The following is a 20,114-nucleotide window of genomic DNA, read 5'->3' on the forward strand; positions in this document are numbered from 1 at the left end:
CCAAGGGGACCAGCGTTCCTGCCTTGCTGCTCCTGCGGGCTCTGCCCCAAGGCCCCAGCAGAGCAGGAACCTCACCCACCACCCCCCACACACGGTCCCACCCCTGCCCCATGCTCCCAGCCCCAGCTTCTCGCGCAGCTGGCCAGGGCCCACTGGAGATTTGGGCCTCTGCAAACCAAGGGAACCTGGGTTTTTGTGCCTCGTGCCTTGCAGCCCAGGTGAGCACGGACACAGGCAGCAGGTCGGGCACTACCCGCTCCTGTCAGTCTTTTAATTCTCTAAGCTCCAGCTCTGTCACAGATATTGAGCCACAAACACACCTGGATATTTGCGTCTCTCTTCTTTTTTAATCAGCTGTATTTTAAGTAGCTTTGAAATACATTTTTCTCCAAAATGTTGTTTTTCCTGTATATTATTCTATCACAATGATATTTGGCTGGTCCTTGCTCTGATGCACGCCCAGTCCTGATGTCGACACAGTGGAAAAGTCCACTCAGGCTGAGAGAAGGGCAGGACTGCAACAGGGAGAAGGTGTAAAAAGTACAAAAGACCAGGCAAGGCTGCTTACAGTTGCAATCCTGCAGCCAACCACCCAACGCTCCACAGGCTGGCAACGCAGGCAGGGGTGCTGGTCACGCCGGGGTCTGGTGCCCGGAGCTCAGAGAACGCCTGTGCTCGGCACGCAGGAGGGCTCGCACAAGCCCAGCCTGCCCAGGGGTGAAACGGGACAGCTCAGCACAGCAGCCTCCGGAGAGCTTACCCTGTAGTTTTTCTCAAATCATGCATAACGTCTCATTGAGCTGAAACGTCCGTTTATTTAACAGCAGTAATAATTTAAAATTATAAAAACCCTTTCAGTGTTGAGTATCAGAAGGGTGAGGTTATAAAGAAAAATAAATGGGACTTGAGATGGGGAAGGGATGGATAAGGGGGTCTAATTTCAAGAGTTCATTTTTTCAGTGACAACTATTGGCCCTCCCCAGCTGGAGATCTGGGAGGGAGGCAGTATTATTACGTTTTCATTTTAAAGACTTCAATCTCCAAAGCAGAAGAGATAGTATCCAAGGGGAGGAGGAGGAGCAAAAGAAATAAAGAAAGTAATCTCAAATTCAAAACCAAACAACCTTTCCATTCAGAATTGCAACCGCTAGCTCAGCGCCTCGGGTTTCCCATCTGTGGAGTGCAGCAGCCTTTCACTGCAATGGTTAAAAGTCCACGTGGCAAATGAATGTTTTTATTAACAGACAGAGCTCTTTCCCCCCCATCACAGAACTTGAGGCTTCTCATCTCTGAAGGACCCAGAGTCTCCGTGTCTTCAGAACTCAAAAGGGAATTCTGGGGGCCCTGCCTCCCCCTTGCTACCCTCCCCTCACTCTGCTCTGGAAGCCCCTTTCGTTGCTTACGTTGGTGGGGGGGAAGGGAGGACAAGGGACAGGGCCCCAGGGACAGAGGGTTCGATTAAGATTCATGAGTTGTTCGATGAGTTTTCGTTACTTGGTGAGCTGGAGGAAGAGGAGGAGGAGGAAGAGGATGATGAGAAGTTCATCCCCGTGAGTCCTGGGGGATTTGTGGCAGTGTTTTGTCCACTTAAGCTTTTCCGGCACACGGGACACGTGTCATGCTTTGGAGAGCAGACAAAAACAAAACAAGAAATATGGGAAACAGGATTAGAAACACGATCCAGGAGCAGCGCTCAAGGAAAAGGCTAAGATGACACTCCTTCCTCTGATCAAAGGCTGCTCATGCTTAGGCCTCATCATGGAGGTATGAAAATATTTACAGAGGAGGACAGAACCACCAGAAAAAACACCCAAGTGCTACAAACCCCATGTCACCTGCTCAGACGGCACTGACCTGTTCCAGCCAAGGGACTATACAGCTGTTGTGGAATAGGTGATTGCAAGGTAACTGTCGGACGTTTTCCCCGACCGTATAGTCTTCTTTACACACAGGACACTCTAACCCAGAATCTGTAGCATAAAGGGAAAGCAAAACACAGCTAAGTGATAAAGGAGAGAACAACAGTCAAAGCACCTGACTCGGGACCTGGTCACCTTCTCCCCTTTCCCCCACAGCTGCTCCACCGCTGCAGAGCGCAAAGCTGGTCGTGCAGCAGTTCCTACCACCATCACCCCACCTCTCACTGCTCTGGGTTTGCTTCATTGTTCCCCCCCCTTCTGCTTTTTCATCTCTATCCGCTCTGAACTTTTCAGAACAGTTTGCCTCCCTAGGGCAAATCCATCCAGTCTACATGGCTCTTTTTTTGCGTGTGTGAGAGTATAACAGAGCAATAATTCAGCTTTCTCTCCTCTTTGAAATGTTTTAGGCCTTGAAGGTACTAGCAGACAAAATTAAAATCCCAAGAAAACATTAAACAGACCTTTCACAGAGCTCTTTGTGAACGATTCCCTGGAGGAGATATACATACCTACGTGCTCCTGTGCAATCTGTATGGTGGGGAGGGCCTGGATCTTTTCTTTGTCTGCTGGCGGCGGTCCAGTGTTTTCAAACTGATTTAGTAACTGAAAAAACAATAGGCCACAGAAGGCAGAAAGATGTGAGCTCAACAGCACACGGCATCTGTTCATTTAGTGAACCAGGGCACTTGAACCCTGCATTGCCTGCACTAGGGACCTTGTCTCCCATTTCTGCACCCTCAGTGGTTCACCCCCCTGGCACCACAACAGGTGCTGACGATTTTGCAGCACAGCACAGGAGGATAATGACCATTTTACCTGTGTAATAATTGCATCCAAGCCATTGGCACCCCATGCGTAGTCCATTGGATTTGAATGCAAGACTCCCCTTTAAGAATAAGGACAACAATTAAATTCAGCATGGAGTACAAATAAGAACACTGTCAGAAAGAGCAGTACATCCTCCAACTCACCAGGGACCTAGTCCTAGGTTTGGTATTGTTGTAGGTGCAATAATTCCATTGACCAGCTGCTGGATAATTCTGAAAAACAAGAAAACCAGGATTATGTAAGAATTACTGTCTGATAGCTCCCAGCCTAGAAACCTGACATGGAAGGAGTGGCTAAACACTGTCGCACCATCATGGAGGAAAGTAAGAATATCTTGTAGCAATTGCATCTTATGAACTGATCATTCACTGACAAAGAGAAGTTTCGATATTTTATTCACAAGGGGATAATGTCTGACATGATGGCAAGCGGCTCTCCAGGTTGCAGTTGAAGAAACACTAGTCTCGTTGTCCAGCGCTTTCTCTCACACCAAGTTCAACATTTTGGTAATAGATGGTAAGGATCAGGGCGTGCTTTCTCACTGTGGTTAAATGGCTGGAATGCCTGGCCACAGTGTAGTCTGGGCCGCTGTGCTCAGGTCAAACAGCCCCTCTGAACCCAAGGACAGAGCTTGCCCATAGCTGGAGGCCCAGCCGAGGCCTGAGCACCCCGCAGTGCGAGTTCACAGGGGCAAAGCTGGGCACCTATGGAAGAGTGACCCTGGACAAGGGACAGGCTGATTTCAGCTAACTCAGAGAAGGGTAACGGGGCTTCCTCCTCAAGAGCCTGGCTGTTGTTCTCACCCCTCAAGCGTGGGAACTCCCTCGTGCCTGCCAGCGGCACGGCGTGTGGCAAGACGGGCTCGGGGCTGCCTCGCGCCGTATCGATGCCGAGACTGATGCTCTCGCTCCCGCCGGTTCTCAGAGTCCCTGTTGTCTTCCGCCTGCACGTTGGACCCGAATGGAAACTCAAAGCTGTCATCAAAGATCCCAAAGGCAAATTGCCCATAGCCCTGCGGCAAGGTGAATAAATGCTGATCCACGTTCTGGGAGGGAGAGAATTCAGAGAACGGATTGTAACAAGGAGAGAAATAACTCTTTGCTTTCACGCCTGGTATTTCACCAGCCTTCCAACACAGACTAGTCTCTTCAGATCCCCAGCGACTCACAAGCCTTGTTGCAGGTGGATCAGTGCACTCTCAGCGGCAGTTTGGTGAGGAACAGGCATGGGCTGAGACTACACACGAAGGTAAGAAATAACTACAGCCTCTGTGGTTTCTCTCTAGCTGCTGCTTGTAACTGCTGCCTTTTAAGTTGAGGCCAGTGCATAGCAACACACTCAGACAGCTAACTAAACCCCAGCTTAGCCCCCTCACAACAAGAATAAGCTCCAAGGGATAGTCCTATTAAAAACATGCAGTAAAAATACAACATGCAGAGATTTCAGGAGCAGCATGAGGATGATATTAATACCTCCTTTCCCAAATTTTGTCATAATCTGGGGAACATTTAAACATTGTACTAATGGAAAAATACTTTAATTCAATGGCAAAACAGAAAGCGTTGGAAGAGATAGAGAGGATGTACTCACCTCAAAAGGATGCCTGCTCTGATCACTGGTTGATGTAGAGGAGCTGGTCTCATTGTCAGTGTTCCTGTGAAGAATGAAGAGCACTGGTCAGACTCAGGAGGGTGCTACCGAAAGGTTCTCCCAGCAGAGGGGAGAAAGGGACGAGTTCCACAGGAAAATCTGACACAACTACTGGATAACAGCGCACAGCAAGTGACCATTTTTGTGCAGAGGCAGAGCTCAATGGGACCGCAGAGATCTGCTCACCTTCCCTCCCGCCCCAGGGCAGGGTCAGCTCCATACAGGACCTAGTCCACCCTCAGCTGCCCATTTTCTAATTGTCCATATCAATTTTCATTTTTCGCTCCCTGCAGCCTTCATTTTCCCACATATTCACCCATCTCTCCCTACCCTTTTAGATTCTGATTTCATGAAGCTACAGAGAAGTGACTGAACCATGATGTCGAGCAAGGATTCTCTGCACAATCCACCTCAAAGAAATCAGCTAATCCTCTGGAGCACCAGGAAGAGAAGACTTAAAGTACAAACCATGGTCACTATGACCCAAACATGCTTAAGTCTAATCTTGAATCAAAGGAACTTCTATCTTGCAGATGCATGTGACTAAATGGGACAGATTATTAGGAAAACTCTTAATGCTGTCAGGCATCTGCTTTTAGAGAGCTGCAGGAACACTTACAGTCCAGTATCCAGGTTTACGCTTTGACATTCATGGTACAAAAACCCCTAAGGTTCAGCAACTACACAACTCTCCCAAGGTCACAGCAAAACACCAATACAGTTCGGATTAGCCAGGATTGACTTTCAGCCTCTAAGGTTGGTGTAGTCAGACCAAATGTCACCTCATCAGTACAGAAACCTCAGCCTGTAGAGACCACCTCTCTCAGCAGGCAGCGACACACGCCCGGGCGCAGCCGAGTGTACCTCTGCACTGAACGCCCGCCGGCCTGCCGGCACACCGCCTGTCCCAAAGCCAGCCACAGCCAAGGCCTGGCAAACGTATCTAGAGCATTTTAAGACATTGCTCCTACTCTTGCCCGTTCTGACACTGCCAGAGAGTAGCCCGGCTGCTGAGTCAGCAGTAAAGCACGTGAATGCAGATCCCAGCTGCTCCAGTGCAGAGTCCAAAGTCTCCGTCAAAATGTTTCACCATTCATGCTCTAAGTTATTAAATTATACACGGAAGCATACATACACTCTCCATTCTGCGATTGCTCTCTGAGGGTTATCTCTACCCTGATGACTCAAACCAGTTCAGAGCTACCACATGCCATGGGGAAAGCCTCTCTACCACTTTTTTTTCGTTTGTTTTAAATCAACCCATTCCTCCCCCACCCTTTACTAGCAACATATGACACTCAGCATTCCCATGGCTGATTTACCTGTGGATGCAAACTAAGCATTCTCTACCCATAGTGAGGAAAGATCAGTCAAGTATTGGGCAGAAGTAGTAAAAATGGTGCATTCAGTATCCAACATTGCCTTTTAACTAGAAAAAGGAAAAGGGCAAAGCAGACTGAATTCATTCCAGCAACAGCCTTTGGGGCACTGCATTACCTTGGCTCTTCAGGAAGTTCTTCAATAAAACCAGATTCACACCGTGGGCAAATATAGTCCTATGGGAGAAGAAATACTGAATGAGAAAAGAAAGGTATGTAGAAGCTGCAAAGCGTGCCTTCAGTGTGATGGGGTAGAAGAGTCCTGCAGCCCACTGTCCCAAACGCATGCCACAACTACAGAGCCAGAAAGACCCCAAACCACTGGTATCTGCCTTCCCCAGTCTAGTGAGGCAAATTGCTAAGCCTGAGCTTGTTTGGAACTTGGTTTTAGAAAAGATTTGGATAACACTAATTAATCCCCAGCAGAGACAAAGCATTAGATAACATCTGATGTAGTGCTGGGTAAAGTGAAAGCAAAACCACTGTCCTTCCCAGAAGAGCAGCACTCAAGCACTAGTCTATAAACAGCTGTGTGTTTGGGGGGGTCCCTGCCCCCCTCAAGGTCCAAACTGTCCTAATGAAAGAAACAAGGAGGAAATTGCATCACGGGCTAATCGCAGCGTCAGTGCTGCTGAGGATGGGCTGAACGGAACACTGTTAGCAATGTAGTCTGGGGTTCACACCATGCAGAGGGTCATTCTGCAACACACTATACCAGAATTTTACACTCCCACGCTCAGTGCTCTTTACAGAAAGCTACTGCCACCCTTTAGCCTTTAACACTGAAACTCTTGGAATAAACAGCCCATGTGTACAGAAGCAGGATTCCCCAGGAGTTTGCAACAGCCACTTTTCCTTGCAATTCCCAGTGTCAGTGAGGAATCTACACTCTACAACCAGACTGTCGTAGTGAGCAGCAGCCCAGGACGTTTATGATCCTGAAGAGAAATTAATTCACTTTTCAGTGCTTGAGAAGGAGCACCACACAGCGCTGCCCAGCCAGAAGAGGAAGCGACAGACCCTGTAGCTAACCCCAACCATGGCCGAGGCGGAACAGCCACCATGGGCAAACACAACAGCTTAAAACCCGGTGCTGGCAAAGCCAGGCTCAGCATGAGAGAAATTTAAGAGCTTCTAAAAATAATGCCAATTCCCTTTACTACTGCTACATTTGAATGTATAATAAGCAGGCCCTTAAAGTCAACAGACTCCCCAAAAGAGAGGATGGCAGCCACACGGGCTTGCTCTGATAAGACACCTGGAATCACTCCTCCAGCCACCACAGAAGAACCTGATAAGCCCAAGCACAAGGCAGCGACGCCAGCGATCCACTCAACGCTGCCCCTGCCTGCCCAGCGAGATAAGGGAGCAGCAAACACCAAGACCTAGAAACAGACTCAAGAGAAGTTGCTGCTCTCTCTTCTGTGCAGGACTCTCTAGATTTGTGATTGTGAAATAACTGCATTTATGCAATCTACACAATGTTTGATTTCAAGAACGTTTCCACACCATGCAAATTCTTCTCCAAGTTGGTCACCAACACACGCAAACTCCTGTGCTGATCACAGAAAATCAGATCAATAAGCTTTGCCTTTGAAATACCCCCTTACTGGTTTATGTTTCACCAATACGCCACGGGGGTAAATTCTGATGGGAGCCACGCTTGAGCAGCAAGCAACTAACTCCTCTCGACTCTCCTATTTAAGGGAGGCTTTTTTGTGTGTGTGCTTACAGACAACTCTGAACACAGGGATCAGCAAATTCCTTTGCAGCTGGAACAGCATAAATGTCAAAGTTTGTTGTTTCTCAGGCTGTTTGAATCGCTCCTTTTGCGGCACATGCTACGGTATCTGCAATAGCTGGGTCTGCTAACAGTAAGCGAAACTGAATGAACTTGGACCCCCAAAACAAGTTCATTAACTAGCAGTTAACTAGATCAGAAGCAACAAAAGCAGTTATATGCTCCCCACCACAGTTGGGTGCATTCACCACCAGATGTGCTCTGCTGGCACAAGCCCAACACAAGGTGTTTAGACAAAAATAAACAACTGATATTTCTAGGTTGCAACCTTCAGCTCCCAAGCCACCTTCTCCAGCCCGCTTATGTATTTAGCAGGAGCATTTTCAAGAGTTTTGTCTTCACACTTAAATACGAGCTGTGACATTTACCAGCAAGGCCTACCCTCACCTAACCAGTAAGACTGATGGAGAGGGCGAAAGGACACACAGCACGTCACGAAACCAAGCTGACGGCAAAGTCGAATCAACCACCGCAGAGAAACACCTATGCTCACAGCCAGGAGACTTTTAAAATTCTCTAAGTGTTAAGAAAAAGCTATGCCTTGCACTGACGAGACACTGTGAAAAGTTTCAGGCCAGAGAGCAGTAAGATCCTCTGAACTGAACTTAACACGTCACATTTGGCGGGCGACCAAAAGAAAATCCAGCAGCGACCCGCCACGATGTTTCAGCCAGTTCCTTTCCAACAGCCAACGCTCCTTTTCTGCCTGCACCGGGAAGACGTGCCTCCTCAGAGGCAGGGGAGCTACTCCGTGGTGGAAGCACGGCTGCTCACACGCTGCACCTCGCCTACAAAGCACTTTGGCATCAGGGACTGGGAGCGGCGCCTTCGGATTCCTTCTGCGCCTCACTACGTCTTAGATATTATCACCCGCGAAGCTCTTCTCACGCTCATTTAAATCCTACTGAAGGAGACAAAAAAGACACCCCCCCCCGTTATCCCACGGAGCTCCGGTTCGCTGCGGACAAAGCCGCGGGGTGGCGGTACCCGGGCCCGGGGGGGGAGCACAGCCCCTCCGCCGGCCGGGGGAGGGCCGGGATGGGGCTCACGACCCACCGCGACCCCTCAGCCGGCCGGGGACGGCCTGCTCCAGCCCCGCCGCTCGCTCCCTCGGCCGGGGGTCGCCCCGTTTCCCCCGCGCCCCTCCACCCAACCCCCACCAACCGCCCCCCCTCAGGCCTCACCCCCACGTGCCCGAACCGCCGGGGCGTCCCCCCCGCCCAGGCCCGCGCCCCCGGCCGCCCCGGGCCCCCGCCCCGCTCACAGGCAGGCGCGGGGCGATCTCGGCCGAGCAGCAGTGGCAGAAGAACCGTCCCGGCTGCGGCGAAGCCTCCGCCATCTTCCCCCCGCCCGCCCCCCCGCTCCCCGGGCGGCCTCGCCCCGCCCAGCGACGCGCGGCGGAGCACGACGGCGGCCGAGGAGGGACAGGAGCGGGCGGAGCGGCGGAAACGCGGAAACGGGGGGCGGGGTCTACGGGGGGGCGGAGCTTGTCTTTATAAGGAGGGTGGGCGGGGCCGGGGCGGGGGTCGCGGTACCCCAGAGTTATTCCCTGTGCTTTTATTTTATTTTGTTTTATTTTATATTTTATATTTTATTTTTCCTTCTTAGATTTTTATAAAATTGTGGGAAGGGGCTTTTAGAACTTAAAAGCTGAATGATTTTTTTGTTGTTGTTGTTTAAAACAGAGATGGGGAGAGATTGAGCCCCCCCTCCAAAACACTGACAAAAATATTTTCCAGTGTGAATCCAAGATTTTTTTTAAAAAGTGGTAGTAGCCATAAATGAGGGTGAAGTTGAATTTCAGCCAAAGCCTCTCAAGTGGGGTGTTTCCCCTTGGGTCTCCCCGGGGATGTTGGTAGGTGCTGCAAAGGTTTTGGGGGCTGGCGGGTGAAATCCTGATGTTTCAGGGTTGTTCCTTCCCTGGATGACTTGGAAATGGGCTGGGGCTGGTCCCTGCCCCCCCTGGAACCGTATGGAAAATCCTCACGGGGCTCAGGCCGAGGCTGCGGGTTTTGGGAGAGTGCAGGGTCTGTGGGGTCTCTGGTGCGAGGGGCCAGCGGCACTGTGGGTTTGGGGGTGGTGGGGTTCCTGTGGGGTTTGGGGGCTTCTGTGTGGTGGGGCTTTTGGGGTTTCTTCACGGTGAGGTTGTGGGGTTTCTGCATGGTGGGTCTTGTGGGGTTTTGGGGTTTGAGGGTGGTGGGGCTGTAGGGGTTTGGGGTTTCTGGGTGGTGGGGTGGTGAGGCTGAAGTATGGTGGGGTTTTGAGGCTTCTGCGTGGTGGGGCTGTGAGGTTTTGGGGGTGGTGGGACTTGTGGGGTTTTGGGGTTTCTGCATGGAGGGGTTTTGGGGTTTGGGGATGGTTTGGAGTTTCTGGGTGGTGAGGCTGTGGGATGGTGGGGTTTTGGGGTTTCTGCGTGGTGGGGCTGTGGGGTTTGGGGTTGTGGGGCTGCAGGGTGCCCGCCGGCCCACGGCACCAGACCTGCTTCCAGCAGGTGGCATCTTTAGCCCGGGATTTGCTGCTCCGGCTTTTTTCGGGTGGTGGAGCTGGCTGGGGAGGGATTTATAGGGCAGCTCTGAAGTCCTGGAAAGCAAAGCCCAGGGACGCCCAAGCAAAGGTATCACCCGGCCCTGCTGGTGGACGGGGCGTGAGGAAGGGGGACGGGGGGAGACGGCCGCATAACGGCTCAGTAACCGGTCTGGGGGTTCTGGAAGGGTTTGGTCACTGTGTGGAAACTGCAACTGTGGGACAAATTTGCAGTTGTTTAGTCGCTGATTGATGATCCCAGCTGTTGATAAGACACGTTAGCAATTATTTACAACCGATGAGGAAACTGCTACGGGAGTCCTGCAACTCCTTTGCTCGGGAGGTGGGTCTAGACAGCGTGGCGTGGCCCAGCCCCAGAGCCAGACCGAGCCCAGCTGCCCGCAGAGCGGAGCCCGCGGCCCTGGACAGGCCATTTCACACCCTGCAGGGAAGTTCCCTTCCATGCCGAGGACGTGGATGCATTTCTCCTTGCCCTGTTACACGGTCGGAGGACAAGTTGCCACTTGATCAAATGGATGCTGGGTGCCTGTGGGATGGGGAGGGAAGGATCCGGCTCCACTGACTTTGTCCCTCTGGAATTCCCTGACGCAGGAACTGTGGAAGCTGAACGTGGCAACACTCGTCGGGATGCAAATGGCAACGGATATTAATGCACGTGGAGATAAGAGCAGGCAGAGCGGCCTGTGGCCCCAACACCTCCCGTATGGTGCAATGGAGGACAGCCCCCCACCCCGAGCCCCTCGGCTGACTGGGATGTGTCTGTGTGGGGAGGGGCAGCCCAGGGTGAGGACCCTCTGTTGCGGGGCTGCCTCGTCCCTGGGCTCAGGGAGCACAGACAGGTAGAAAGCTCCTTGTTAGAGCTGCAGCCCCTCCAGCGCTCAGCCCCTGCCCCACAGCCTGCATCCTCAGGGCTCGTGCAGAGTCCCCTGCCCAGCCCCCCGATGCTGAGTGTGGAGATGGGACCCCATGGGCTGGAGGTTCACGCTGTCCCCAGGCAGCCCCCTGCCCTGCCTTCATCCCTGGCTGCAATCCCTCCCCGAGGGGATGCGAGGGTGCCTGGGCAGATGCGCCCCAACTCTGCCATCGCTCGTGCAGGGGCTGCGTACCCCAGGAATCGAGTTTCTGGACTTGGCTGTCCCCTGCCTGCCCGCGGCCTCCGAGGGAGCTGGGTCTTGTCGGGAGCAAATTTGAGTCACCCTGGGAAGCCAGCAGCTGGGAGGATTTTCCCACGGTGCTGCAGAAAGAAGCAAACTGCACCCTCTTCCGAGAGGACTGACGAAGAGGTGACACCTCCCGAATTGGTATCGATTCATCGTTAGACAGAGCCTGCTCCCCAGGCAGCCAGGCAGGCAAAGCGACCATCCCTGCTCGGGGAAAGCAGAAGGGAAAGAGGGAGGAATTTGGCCGAGGGCAGTGGAAAATATCCCAGGCCTGTTGTCATGCAAGGGGACAGGATGGGGTGGGAGGCTCCTCTGGCAGCTCTGAGTCGCGATCCCACCTGGGGGGACACATGCCCATGCATTGGCCTCTGCCAGAAAAATCTGCAGGTGTTTGGGAGCAGAGGCAGCGTGGGGCTGATGGTCCTCTCTGCCAGGGCTTTGCAAGAAAGGTGAAAAAAACTCAGTGCTGCTCTGGACTGTGCTGGTGTCGGGTGGAGGGGAGCAGCGGGGTCTGTGTGGGAGCTGCCCGAGGCCACGGTGCCTGGGGCAGGGACCGCTCCCAGCAGCCCGTGCCGATGCAGCGGGGGTTAGTCAAGGCCCATTCCCGTGGCCCCCGGTGCTGCCACCCGCATCACCTGGGCTGTGGGTGTTGGCGATGAGCTCACGTCCCGAGACGTTACTTAATTCAGACGGTGCCACCGTGCCAGGTGCTGGCGGGCTCCGGCACAGGCGTGCATGCGTGTGCGTGCACGTGTGCGTGTGTGTGCATGTGTGCGCGCACACGGCCGGACTCGCCCCGTGGCACCAGATGGGCGTGCGGGCCCCGTTCCTGCCGTGCCCGGTTCCTGCCGTGCCCACCGTGGCCAGCACCGGGCAGGGGAGCCCGTGGCCAGCCCCATGCCGGCCTGTCCTGCAGGGAGCACGGGGGGCTCCGGGTAAATCCTGCCAGTTTGCTGACGCCGGATCTGCGGCGTTCAGATCAGCCCGACCACGCAGGTGCTGCTGCCCGCAGGCATGGCGCGGCACAGGCGCGCTGCCGATGGGACTCCCCCTCCACAGGCACCACGCGCGCAGGGCTCTGCTGAAGCCTGGGGTCTCTGGCTCGTTGTGTTTCCTCTTGATGAGCACAGAGGGATGGACGGTGACACTTTCAAAAAGGCTTCCCCCTCCAGCCCCACACACTCCTGCCTCCCGGGGCCGGGGGCAGCCAGCGCTTTCAGCAGATCCCGGCAACTTTGGGCGCAGCCTCCATCTCTGCTGCCAACTCCCTGGTGACTCAGGCCAGTCATTTTCTAAAAGGTCTTGCCCTCTGGGCCCTGTGCTCCTAAATAAAGCGGTCGCTGTAGCTAAAGCCCACTCACGGCCCCGGGGGGGGTCTGGGGGCAGCTCTGATCATGGGCTCCATCCCAGGCTCTGCCTCCAGCCCTTGAAAGCACAAGCACCTCCTGGAGCCGGAGCAGCTTTCCAGCACGGTTCCTGCCAAGTGAGAATAACTGGTGCAGCTGGTCTCCCCGCTCCCCTCCACCCCACATTATATATAATTGCCTATTTTAATTAATAAATTGGAGGCCACTCAAAGGAAAGCGGCAAGATTTGTTACAAACACTGCAGGGATTGTCTGCCAGCCCCGAGCCAGTCATGTCACGGCGGATTTGAATCGGTCTCCCTTTGAATTCACTCACAGACAGATCAGGAGATTTACATCCCCCACCTCGTCTCCCCGAGCCTTGCACCTCCAGGTTGCAGGTCCGGATCTTGCCCCGGCAACTCTCCGGCAGCTCCTGATAACCTGTGAGCAGCGGGCTGGGCTGAGCCCCAGCCTCGCCACGGCCGGCCCCAGGGTCTGAGGGATGCTGGCAGCATGCGGTCCCTGGCCGGCCACCCCCTCGGCTCCAATCTCCCTGGCCCGGGATGTCGCTGGCGGCATGGCAGCAGCGTGGTGCCTGTATCTTGTAGCATGAGCCGTCCCGCTGCACCATCCCAGCCGGGAGCCCACAGCCGCGAGCAGCCACGGCACAGCGCCTCAGGGGAGCTCAGGGTCTCCGGGGGCTGCCTTAGGCTCCAACAAAAATTTCCCTTTTCTTTTTTCTTTTTGGATTCTTTGCTTTTCTTACGCTTGATTTAAACCATTGTTTTTCAAGGGAAATTTTAATGTGAAAAACATGTTTTGTTTTTCTACGAACTGCAAGCCTGGGCTATGTAAGCAATCAAGCTCCTTGGGTGAGGAGGGCTGGGGCGCGGACGGGGGCTCCGTGGGGGGGACACGTCCCCGCGGTGGCTCTGCCCTTCACTGGCCAAATCTCCAGCTGCGGAGAGCTGGGGACCGGGGTCCCGCAGGGCTGCCAGGCTGGGGGGGCCGGGATGCCCCAGCCCGGCTCGGCCTCGGCAGCTGTCATCATCACAGCTCGTGGTGGAAACCTCCTTCTCCCGGCGAGGTCAGGCTGCAGGAGCGGCGCAGTCCTGCCGACATCCGCCAGCCCACACAGGATCTGCCCCTGCAGAGGCTCCGTCGATGGCTTCTCCCTCAACTTGGAGGCGCCGTGCCGGGCCCTCGGCGGGAGGGTTATGCCCACGACCAGCCCTTGCTCAGCACACAGCCTGCACTGCGCAGGGCAGCTGCTTGCCTTTGCCTTCCCCAGCACGCTGCCCTCCTCTTGGGCATGCCACCCCAGCCTCCCCCGGGACCCCCAGGCATCCGTCAGCCCCAGACAGACAGCGGGCTGCAGCTACATGGCCTGCGGCTGGTAATGGGCTTGGTGGGCAGAACAAGGCCAGCGCCTTGAGATTGAGGTGCCGTTGGAGTCTGCATCCTCCCTCTGGGCAGTATCGGAGGAGCGTGGCCGGCAGCCCTGCTCTCCCGGCTGGATAACCTGCATGTCACTCCCAGACCAGGGGTCGGCGGAGCAGACGCTGGCAGCACCTCTCCACAGCCTCTCTGAGGATCCAGAGAGGCTCTAATGACCTGCGAGGTTTTACCAACTCCCAGCTCCTCTGGACCCAGTTCAGCCCCACATGATTTCATTACGTTTTACGGTGCTGCCAGCTCTTCCCTCGAGGCTCAGTTTGGTCCTTCCTTCCACTGCGGCAGAGGAAGCATTTACACTGGGGAAACCGCACGGCCGGCGCGGCCGCTGACTCACGGCTTGTTTACATGGCGTGCCCGTGAAAGTTACTCAGAGAAGTGTCACGCGTGGGGGAGCCCGGCCATGCGAGCCTGGCGACCCGTCGCAGCTCCTGCAGGGACCATCACGGGGAGCATGGCTGAGCGGGGGGGCACAAGGGTGATTCCTGCTGCATCCCCACCGATGCTTGGAGCACCCTCCTCCTCTGCCCCCCTGGGGTGAAGGACTCAATTTGCTCGTGGCATTGTCCCAGTGGGTTCCTGAGGGATGGAGGTTCAGCGCTGCTGTTCCCTTTGCATGCATGTGCATGTGTGGTTTCGTGCATGCATGTACACGGGTGGTTTTCCTGCATCACCTTCCTCGTGAAGGCGTTCCCTGCTTAGAGCGGGAGGCAGAAGCACTGGGTGTGGTGGGGTGCAACCCTGAGAGCAGCAGGGGGACTGTGCAGGGCTGGGTGGCAGTCACAGCCATGTCCCGGGAGCCCCTGGCCCCTTCCCGCTCTGCTCGCAGTGCCTGGCTGGGTCCGGGCCCCGGCAGTGGCCCGTGGCTCGTGCGGGAGCTGGGGGCTGCCAGGACACAGCCTTGCTGGCCACACTGGAGCCCTCCTGACCCCTCGCCCTGGCTCCCCTGCGGCTGCCCCCCTGGGGATCCGCCGGTCGCGTGGGCAGCAGGGTCATTTGGTAAGGAGCTCGTTAAGGCAGCTGTAAATCTGTGTGTGTGCAGGCAGGAGGGATGGAAACCAGAGCCGGCTGCAGGCCACAGACAAGAGACATCTGTTCTTTCATGGAGAGGGGAAACACGCTCTGTCAGAGCTGGCTCCTTCTCCTGGGCTGGGCAGCAGGGTCCTGTGGGATGGGACAGGATGGGATGGGACAGGACGGGATGGGATGGGGATGGGACAGGAAGGGACGGGATGGGACAGGATGGGACAGGATGGGATGAGATGGGATGTCCCTGCTGCCTCCTGGTTCCAGCCGCTGCTTTCCCATGTCCCAGCCTCCCCAGTCTCCGCTCCATGCTGCTTGCACCTCCTGGTTCCATGCACTGGGATTTCCCCAGCGAAGACAGAGCCCAGACCATCTTCCATCCAACACAGGGCAGAGCTGGGCACACCAAAACCGAAGATGCTTGGAAGAGAAGAGGCGTTGGGCGAGTGTGGCTCTTGCTGGGGCAGCCAAAACCCTGGAGAGCAAGAGGACAGGGCTGGGGAGGGGAATGGGAGCAAACCCACCCTGGGATGGTGCTTCCTGCAGCTCTGGGGCCACGTGTGGGCCAGTGCTGGGTGCCAGCAGCAGGGAGGGAGTCTGTATGCCCCTCCAGGAACCCCCCAAGGCCCGGCCGGGACCCACCACCCACCATGGGAGGCGTGGAGAGGGAGAGGGCCCCGAGCAGCAGCAAAGTCGGGGAGCAGCTCATGCCCAGCCAAAACCGGGAGCTGAACACCAACCAGATGGACTCACGACTGGGTGTGCAGAGGGGGCTCGGGCAGCAGAACAGATCTGGGCTTTAATTGACATGGTGCCTTGAGAAATCTTACCTGAAGAATTAAATCCCGTTGCCTGAGATATGAGCACTTTTACAATAGACTAAAAATCGGCATGGAGATCATGAGCAAACGGCAGGGACTCAGGCTGGGGGGGTGCAGGGGGGGCAGCGGGTGCTGTGATGTTTAACCTCTTTCCTGCTGGCAGCCTGGAAGCCGAGGTAAAAGGTGCATTAATTAACTGCCCGTGGATGGTGCGTTAGGAGCCAGAGCCACGAGCCCGGCGGGGAGCGGGAAGGTGCGCTGCGAGGAGCTGTCCCGCGGGCCCGGGCGTTCGCAGGGCGCAGTTGGGGCGGTGGAAAGGCATTAGCAGGAGGGATGGGAGCTTGATCAGGAGTCAAACAGGCTGAGTGATCAGATTTGGAGGGGCAGGTCTTGGGAAGATATGCAAGCCTCCCGCCCCCCTGCCCTCCCCACACACAAGCTCTCCCGCCCTGCCCTCCTTCATCTGCAGAAGTGGAAGTGTCCCAGGAACATGAAACGATTACTCGGCGAGGAGAATCCAGCTCAGCACTTCTTGGCATTTGTTCACGGCTTTTCATCTTCAAAGCTCCTTGCAAACATTAGCTAACTAATCCCTGCAACCTTCCTGTGAGATAGTGCAGGATCAAGCGGAGGAGCATTATCTCGCCACAGCAGATGGGGAAACTGAGGCATGGAGTGGTGACGCTGCTGCCCCGGGGCGCGGGGCGAAGCTGCGTGTCAGCGCTGGGGGTGGAGTGTGGCCAGCCAGGCCATCGAGGTGCGGATCGCGCCGCTCCGCCACTCTCTCCCCAACCCCGGTGATGCAGCCGTGAGCCATAAGCATCTCTCCGATTTACCCGGCTGGAGTCGCACGGACACGGCTGAGAAAATCCAAGCCCCAGGGTCAGAGCTGCCGGCAGCAGCCCCGCGCCTCGGGGGGCAGCTCCCCACCACGGCCACGTGCCGTGGGGCTGCGGAGCTGGTGCCACCAGCAGCACTGGGGCTGGGCCTGCAGCTCACGCCTGGCGCCAGCCACTCGCCACGTGCTCCGAGGGATGCTGGTGGGGGGCGAGACGGGGGTGCGGGGCGAGCTTCGCCCAGTTCCCACTTGCTGGGTTCCTGCTGTGCTCCCGCGCTGACCCTCGGCAGACCTCGAGCCGGCCCTGCTGCACCGAGCGCGGGTCCTGTCTCTGGGGTTTCCCGGGATCCCACGCCCCACCTGAGTGGGGGGCAGCGCCTCGGTGTGTGGAGCCCCTGGCCAGGACCCCCGCTCCCCACAGGTGCTGCTGAGGGGTTCAGCATCATCTCCGCTGGCATGGGAGAAACTTGGGCATCCCCCTGTGACGGGGAGCGTAACGGGGCCAGGATCGCTCTGCTCCAAGGGGGAAACGGCGACCAAAAGGGACCTGCCCAACGCCTGCCAGCGATCCATGCCGTCAGCATGAAACCTCTGCTCTTTTGCCTGTGCTGTGACCCTGGGCTCTGTGAGAAACACTTCTCAATTGAATGTCTTGTTGCAAATTGCAGCTCTAATTGGTTTAGCAGAGTTTAATTAGCCTGAACTGATGAGAGAGGCGAGATTCCCTCCTTAAAGGAGCCCGGCAGCTCAGGAGGAGAATGAAGCAGCCAGGATTTTGGGGGGGAGGATGGTTGGCTCTTGATCCTCTGCCTGAAATCTTGCTGCAGCGTGAGCTGCAGTGGGACGTGGCCTGACCCAGCACAATAGCAGCACCCAGACAGAAAGGTCAGATGTGAGGCTGCCATTCACTGTGGCTGCAAAGAGCCCCTTTGTCCCCACTCCGCCCGCCACCCCCAGCCCATGCCTGGCCCAGGGGCTCCTTTGATTCTCCCGGGTGCCACTGCTGGGCTGGTCTCCCTGTGGTTCCCAGCCTGGTTCCTCTCCCCCCTCACTCCGCAGGCGCTGCTGGGGCTCAGCTGCCGCCCGTGGGAGCGGAGGGGAGTGGGGAGGCAGCATCTCCCCGCGTGCGGCAGACTGGTTGGTGGAGTTTTGCTCCCAGCTTTGCTTAGAACCAGCCTTGGCCCCCGCCTGAGGTGCGACCGCGGGTGAGTCGCTCCCCTGCCCCACGGCGGGACGGCGCTTCCCAGGGCGGCGGGGTCCGAAGCCGGGGCAGGGGGTGAGCGCAGCCCCCGAGCACGGTTTTGCTGGGAGCAGGGTGGCCTTGGCAGGGCTCCGGGCCCACAGGCACCCTCAGGCCTTTGCGAGGCAGCGCCGAGCTATGCGAGCTCAGGGGAAGGAGCCCGACCCGCTTCCCCCCCGGCCTCCAGGCTCCTCCTGCCCCACGTCAGGCGGAGCGGGAGCCCGGCTGCTCCCTTCCAGATGCAGCAGCGCCTGCTGCTCCGGAGCGAGCTCCGACCCCTTCCCTGCCAGAGCCAGCTGGTTGTGCAACGCTGCTGCTGCTCGCAGCCAGGGAAAATCCCTCCCTGGCCTCCGCAAGCTCCTCTTGCATCTTGGAGCATGTGAGTGAGTGCATCACCACCCGCTCGCTCATTGAAATCCAGCTCGGGGATTTGGCTCCCCAGCCCTCTGCCCTTACATGGGCAATCGCTCCGAGGCCGGCAGAGCGAGCCAGGGGTCACGCCGGCCAGGAGCGGGGACAGGGACGGGGAAGGGAGCCGTGCTGCCCAGCCCTGGGCCAGCAGCACACCAGGAGCCTGCACAGCTGGGGTCCTCTGGCTCCGTCCTTCCCCGCCCCAGGACAGCCGTCCCTCGCAGCAGGGCTCCCTGCCCCATACACACGCTGGCCAAAGGAACTGTGGCACTTCAGGGCCCCAGCGCTCCTCCACCGAAGCCCTGCAGTTTACACCAATGCCACCTGGCATAAACCCAGCCCTCCCCACTCCCATCCCCTCCCTGGGTTGCAGGGGGCTGTGTGGGGGAAAGAGGGGGGAAGGTCCATCTCAGCGGAGGGCCAGCCCGCTGCCCTCCCCTGGGACTCGTCCTTAGGATGGCGGGAGGGATGGGGACGAGGTGGTGCCAGCGGACACGACTGCTCAGCCCGCGCTGGCTGCTGGCATCGCACCCCGCTCCCCCCGCGTCGTGGGACCCACGCTGCTCCGTGTCTCACTGGACCAAAGCTGCATCCAGCCCCATCCCGTGCCAAACCGAGCTGCTCACACTGTGCTGGCACCGGCCCGGAGCGAGGAGGCTGCTGCCAGGCCGGAGGGGTGGTGCAAGGTCCCCAGGGCCCTCTGGCCGGGGCCCCTCTCCTGAAAAAGCCCGGCGCAGTTCTGCCGAAAACATGACCTCAGCTGAGGCCAGTGCAAAGGGTAAAACGTTCCTCAGCTGCACGGCCGGGAGATGGACACAGCTCATGGGGCTGGAGAAGGGCCCTGGGCGGCAGCAGGAGGAGCGGGGACTGGCAGAGAGCCCCGTGTCCCCAGTGCTCTGCCTGGGGAGTGAGGTGACGGGTGGGGTCCCTAACTGCACCCCGACCCCCCTTGCAGATGGGTGGGTGATCTCTGTGTGGTGGGACGGAGCAGGGAGCGAGGCCAGGCGATGTTGAGGAGCCTGACCTGCCTTTCCCTGGGTTCCCCCTCCCCATCCTGCCGGGACCCCCCAAAGCCTGGCAGCACTGGCAGAGTCGCGGTTCCCCAGCCCAGGTCGGGCCGGGTCTGGTCCGGCACACGTCCAGGAGCTGTGACGGAGCCGCCCTGGTGACGATGGGGGTGTGTGGGAGGACAGTGACAGTGTGTGAAATGGCGGGGTACGTTCCCCCTAGCTCTTCTCCTCCCCCTCGTTGCCCAGACAAGGGCTTGCGCAGCTCGAGACAGCGGGGCCCAACGGTGCCTCAGTTTCCCTAACGGCGCGGGGTGGGTGATGCTGGGCTGCCGGCGGAGCCGCGCTGGTGTTTGGGGAGCAGCGATGAAAGGGGCCACATGACAGAGACCTGACCGTAACTCTGCTGCCAGACGGGGCTGCTGCGGGGAGGAGGAGGAGGGTGGGAGGAGGCAGACAGAGGGTTCATACAAGGATGGGAGGGTGGGGAAGCAGCAGCCGTGCGGGAGGGACGGGGTCGGGCAGGGGGGGCTGCTCGGGGTCCCCTACGCCTCGGCGTCTAGCAGGACACATCTCTGCTCTCTCTGTCCCGGCCCTTCCTCCGCTGCTCGGGGCTCGGGGGGCACCCCCAAACCTCCCCATCTCCATCGCCTCCATCCCAGCGCGGTCCAGCTGCGGGGTGCCGGT

General features: G+C 57.3%; 1 protein-coding gene across 1 annotated transcript; it reads right to left on the reverse strand.

Moving 5' to 3' along the window:
* Nucleotides 1-795: 795 nt before the first annotated feature.
* On the reverse strand, nucleotides 796-8,954 carry RNF126 (ring finger protein 126). The gene is made up of 9 exons (XM_042794390.1): nucleotides 8,842-8,954; nucleotides 5,895-5,953; nucleotides 4,338-4,401; nucleotides 3,551-3,792; nucleotides 2,891-2,959; nucleotides 2,736-2,805; nucleotides 2,429-2,522; nucleotides 1,855-1,970; nucleotides 796-1,621 (listed from the first exon to the last, which is right to left on the reverse strand). The coding sequence occupies exons 1-9, from the start codon at nucleotides 8,914-8,916 to the stop codon at nucleotides 1,466-1,468; spliced, it is 945 nt and encodes a 314-aa protein (XP_042650324.1). The 5' UTR covers nucleotides 8,917-8,954; the 3' UTR covers nucleotides 796-1,465.
* Between the last annotated feature and the right edge of the window lie 11,160 nt (nucleotides 8,955-20,114).

This window comes from Tyto alba, unplaced genomic scaffold (assembly GCF_018691265.1).
Source record: "Tyto alba isolate M040663 unplaced genomic scaffold, T.alba_DEE_v4.0 Super-Scaffold_20000042, whole genome shotgun sequence".
NCBI lineage: Eukaryota > Metazoa > Chordata > Aves > Strigiformes > Tytonidae > Tyto > Tyto alba.

Coding starts and splice junctions, on each gene's coding strand:
- RNF126 (XM_042794390.1), bottom strand. CDS start 8,916: ATGGCGGAGGCTTCGCCGCAGCCGGGACGGTTCTTCTGCCACTGCTGC. Junction 5,954..8,841: donor AGATCGCCCCGCGCCTGCCT/GTGAGCGGGGCG, acceptor CTTCTCCCATAG/GACTATATTTGCCCACGGTG. Junction 2,523..2,735: donor TGGATGCAATTATTACACAG/GTAAAATGGTCA, acceptor TTGTTTTTTCAG/TTACTAAATCAGTTTGAAAA.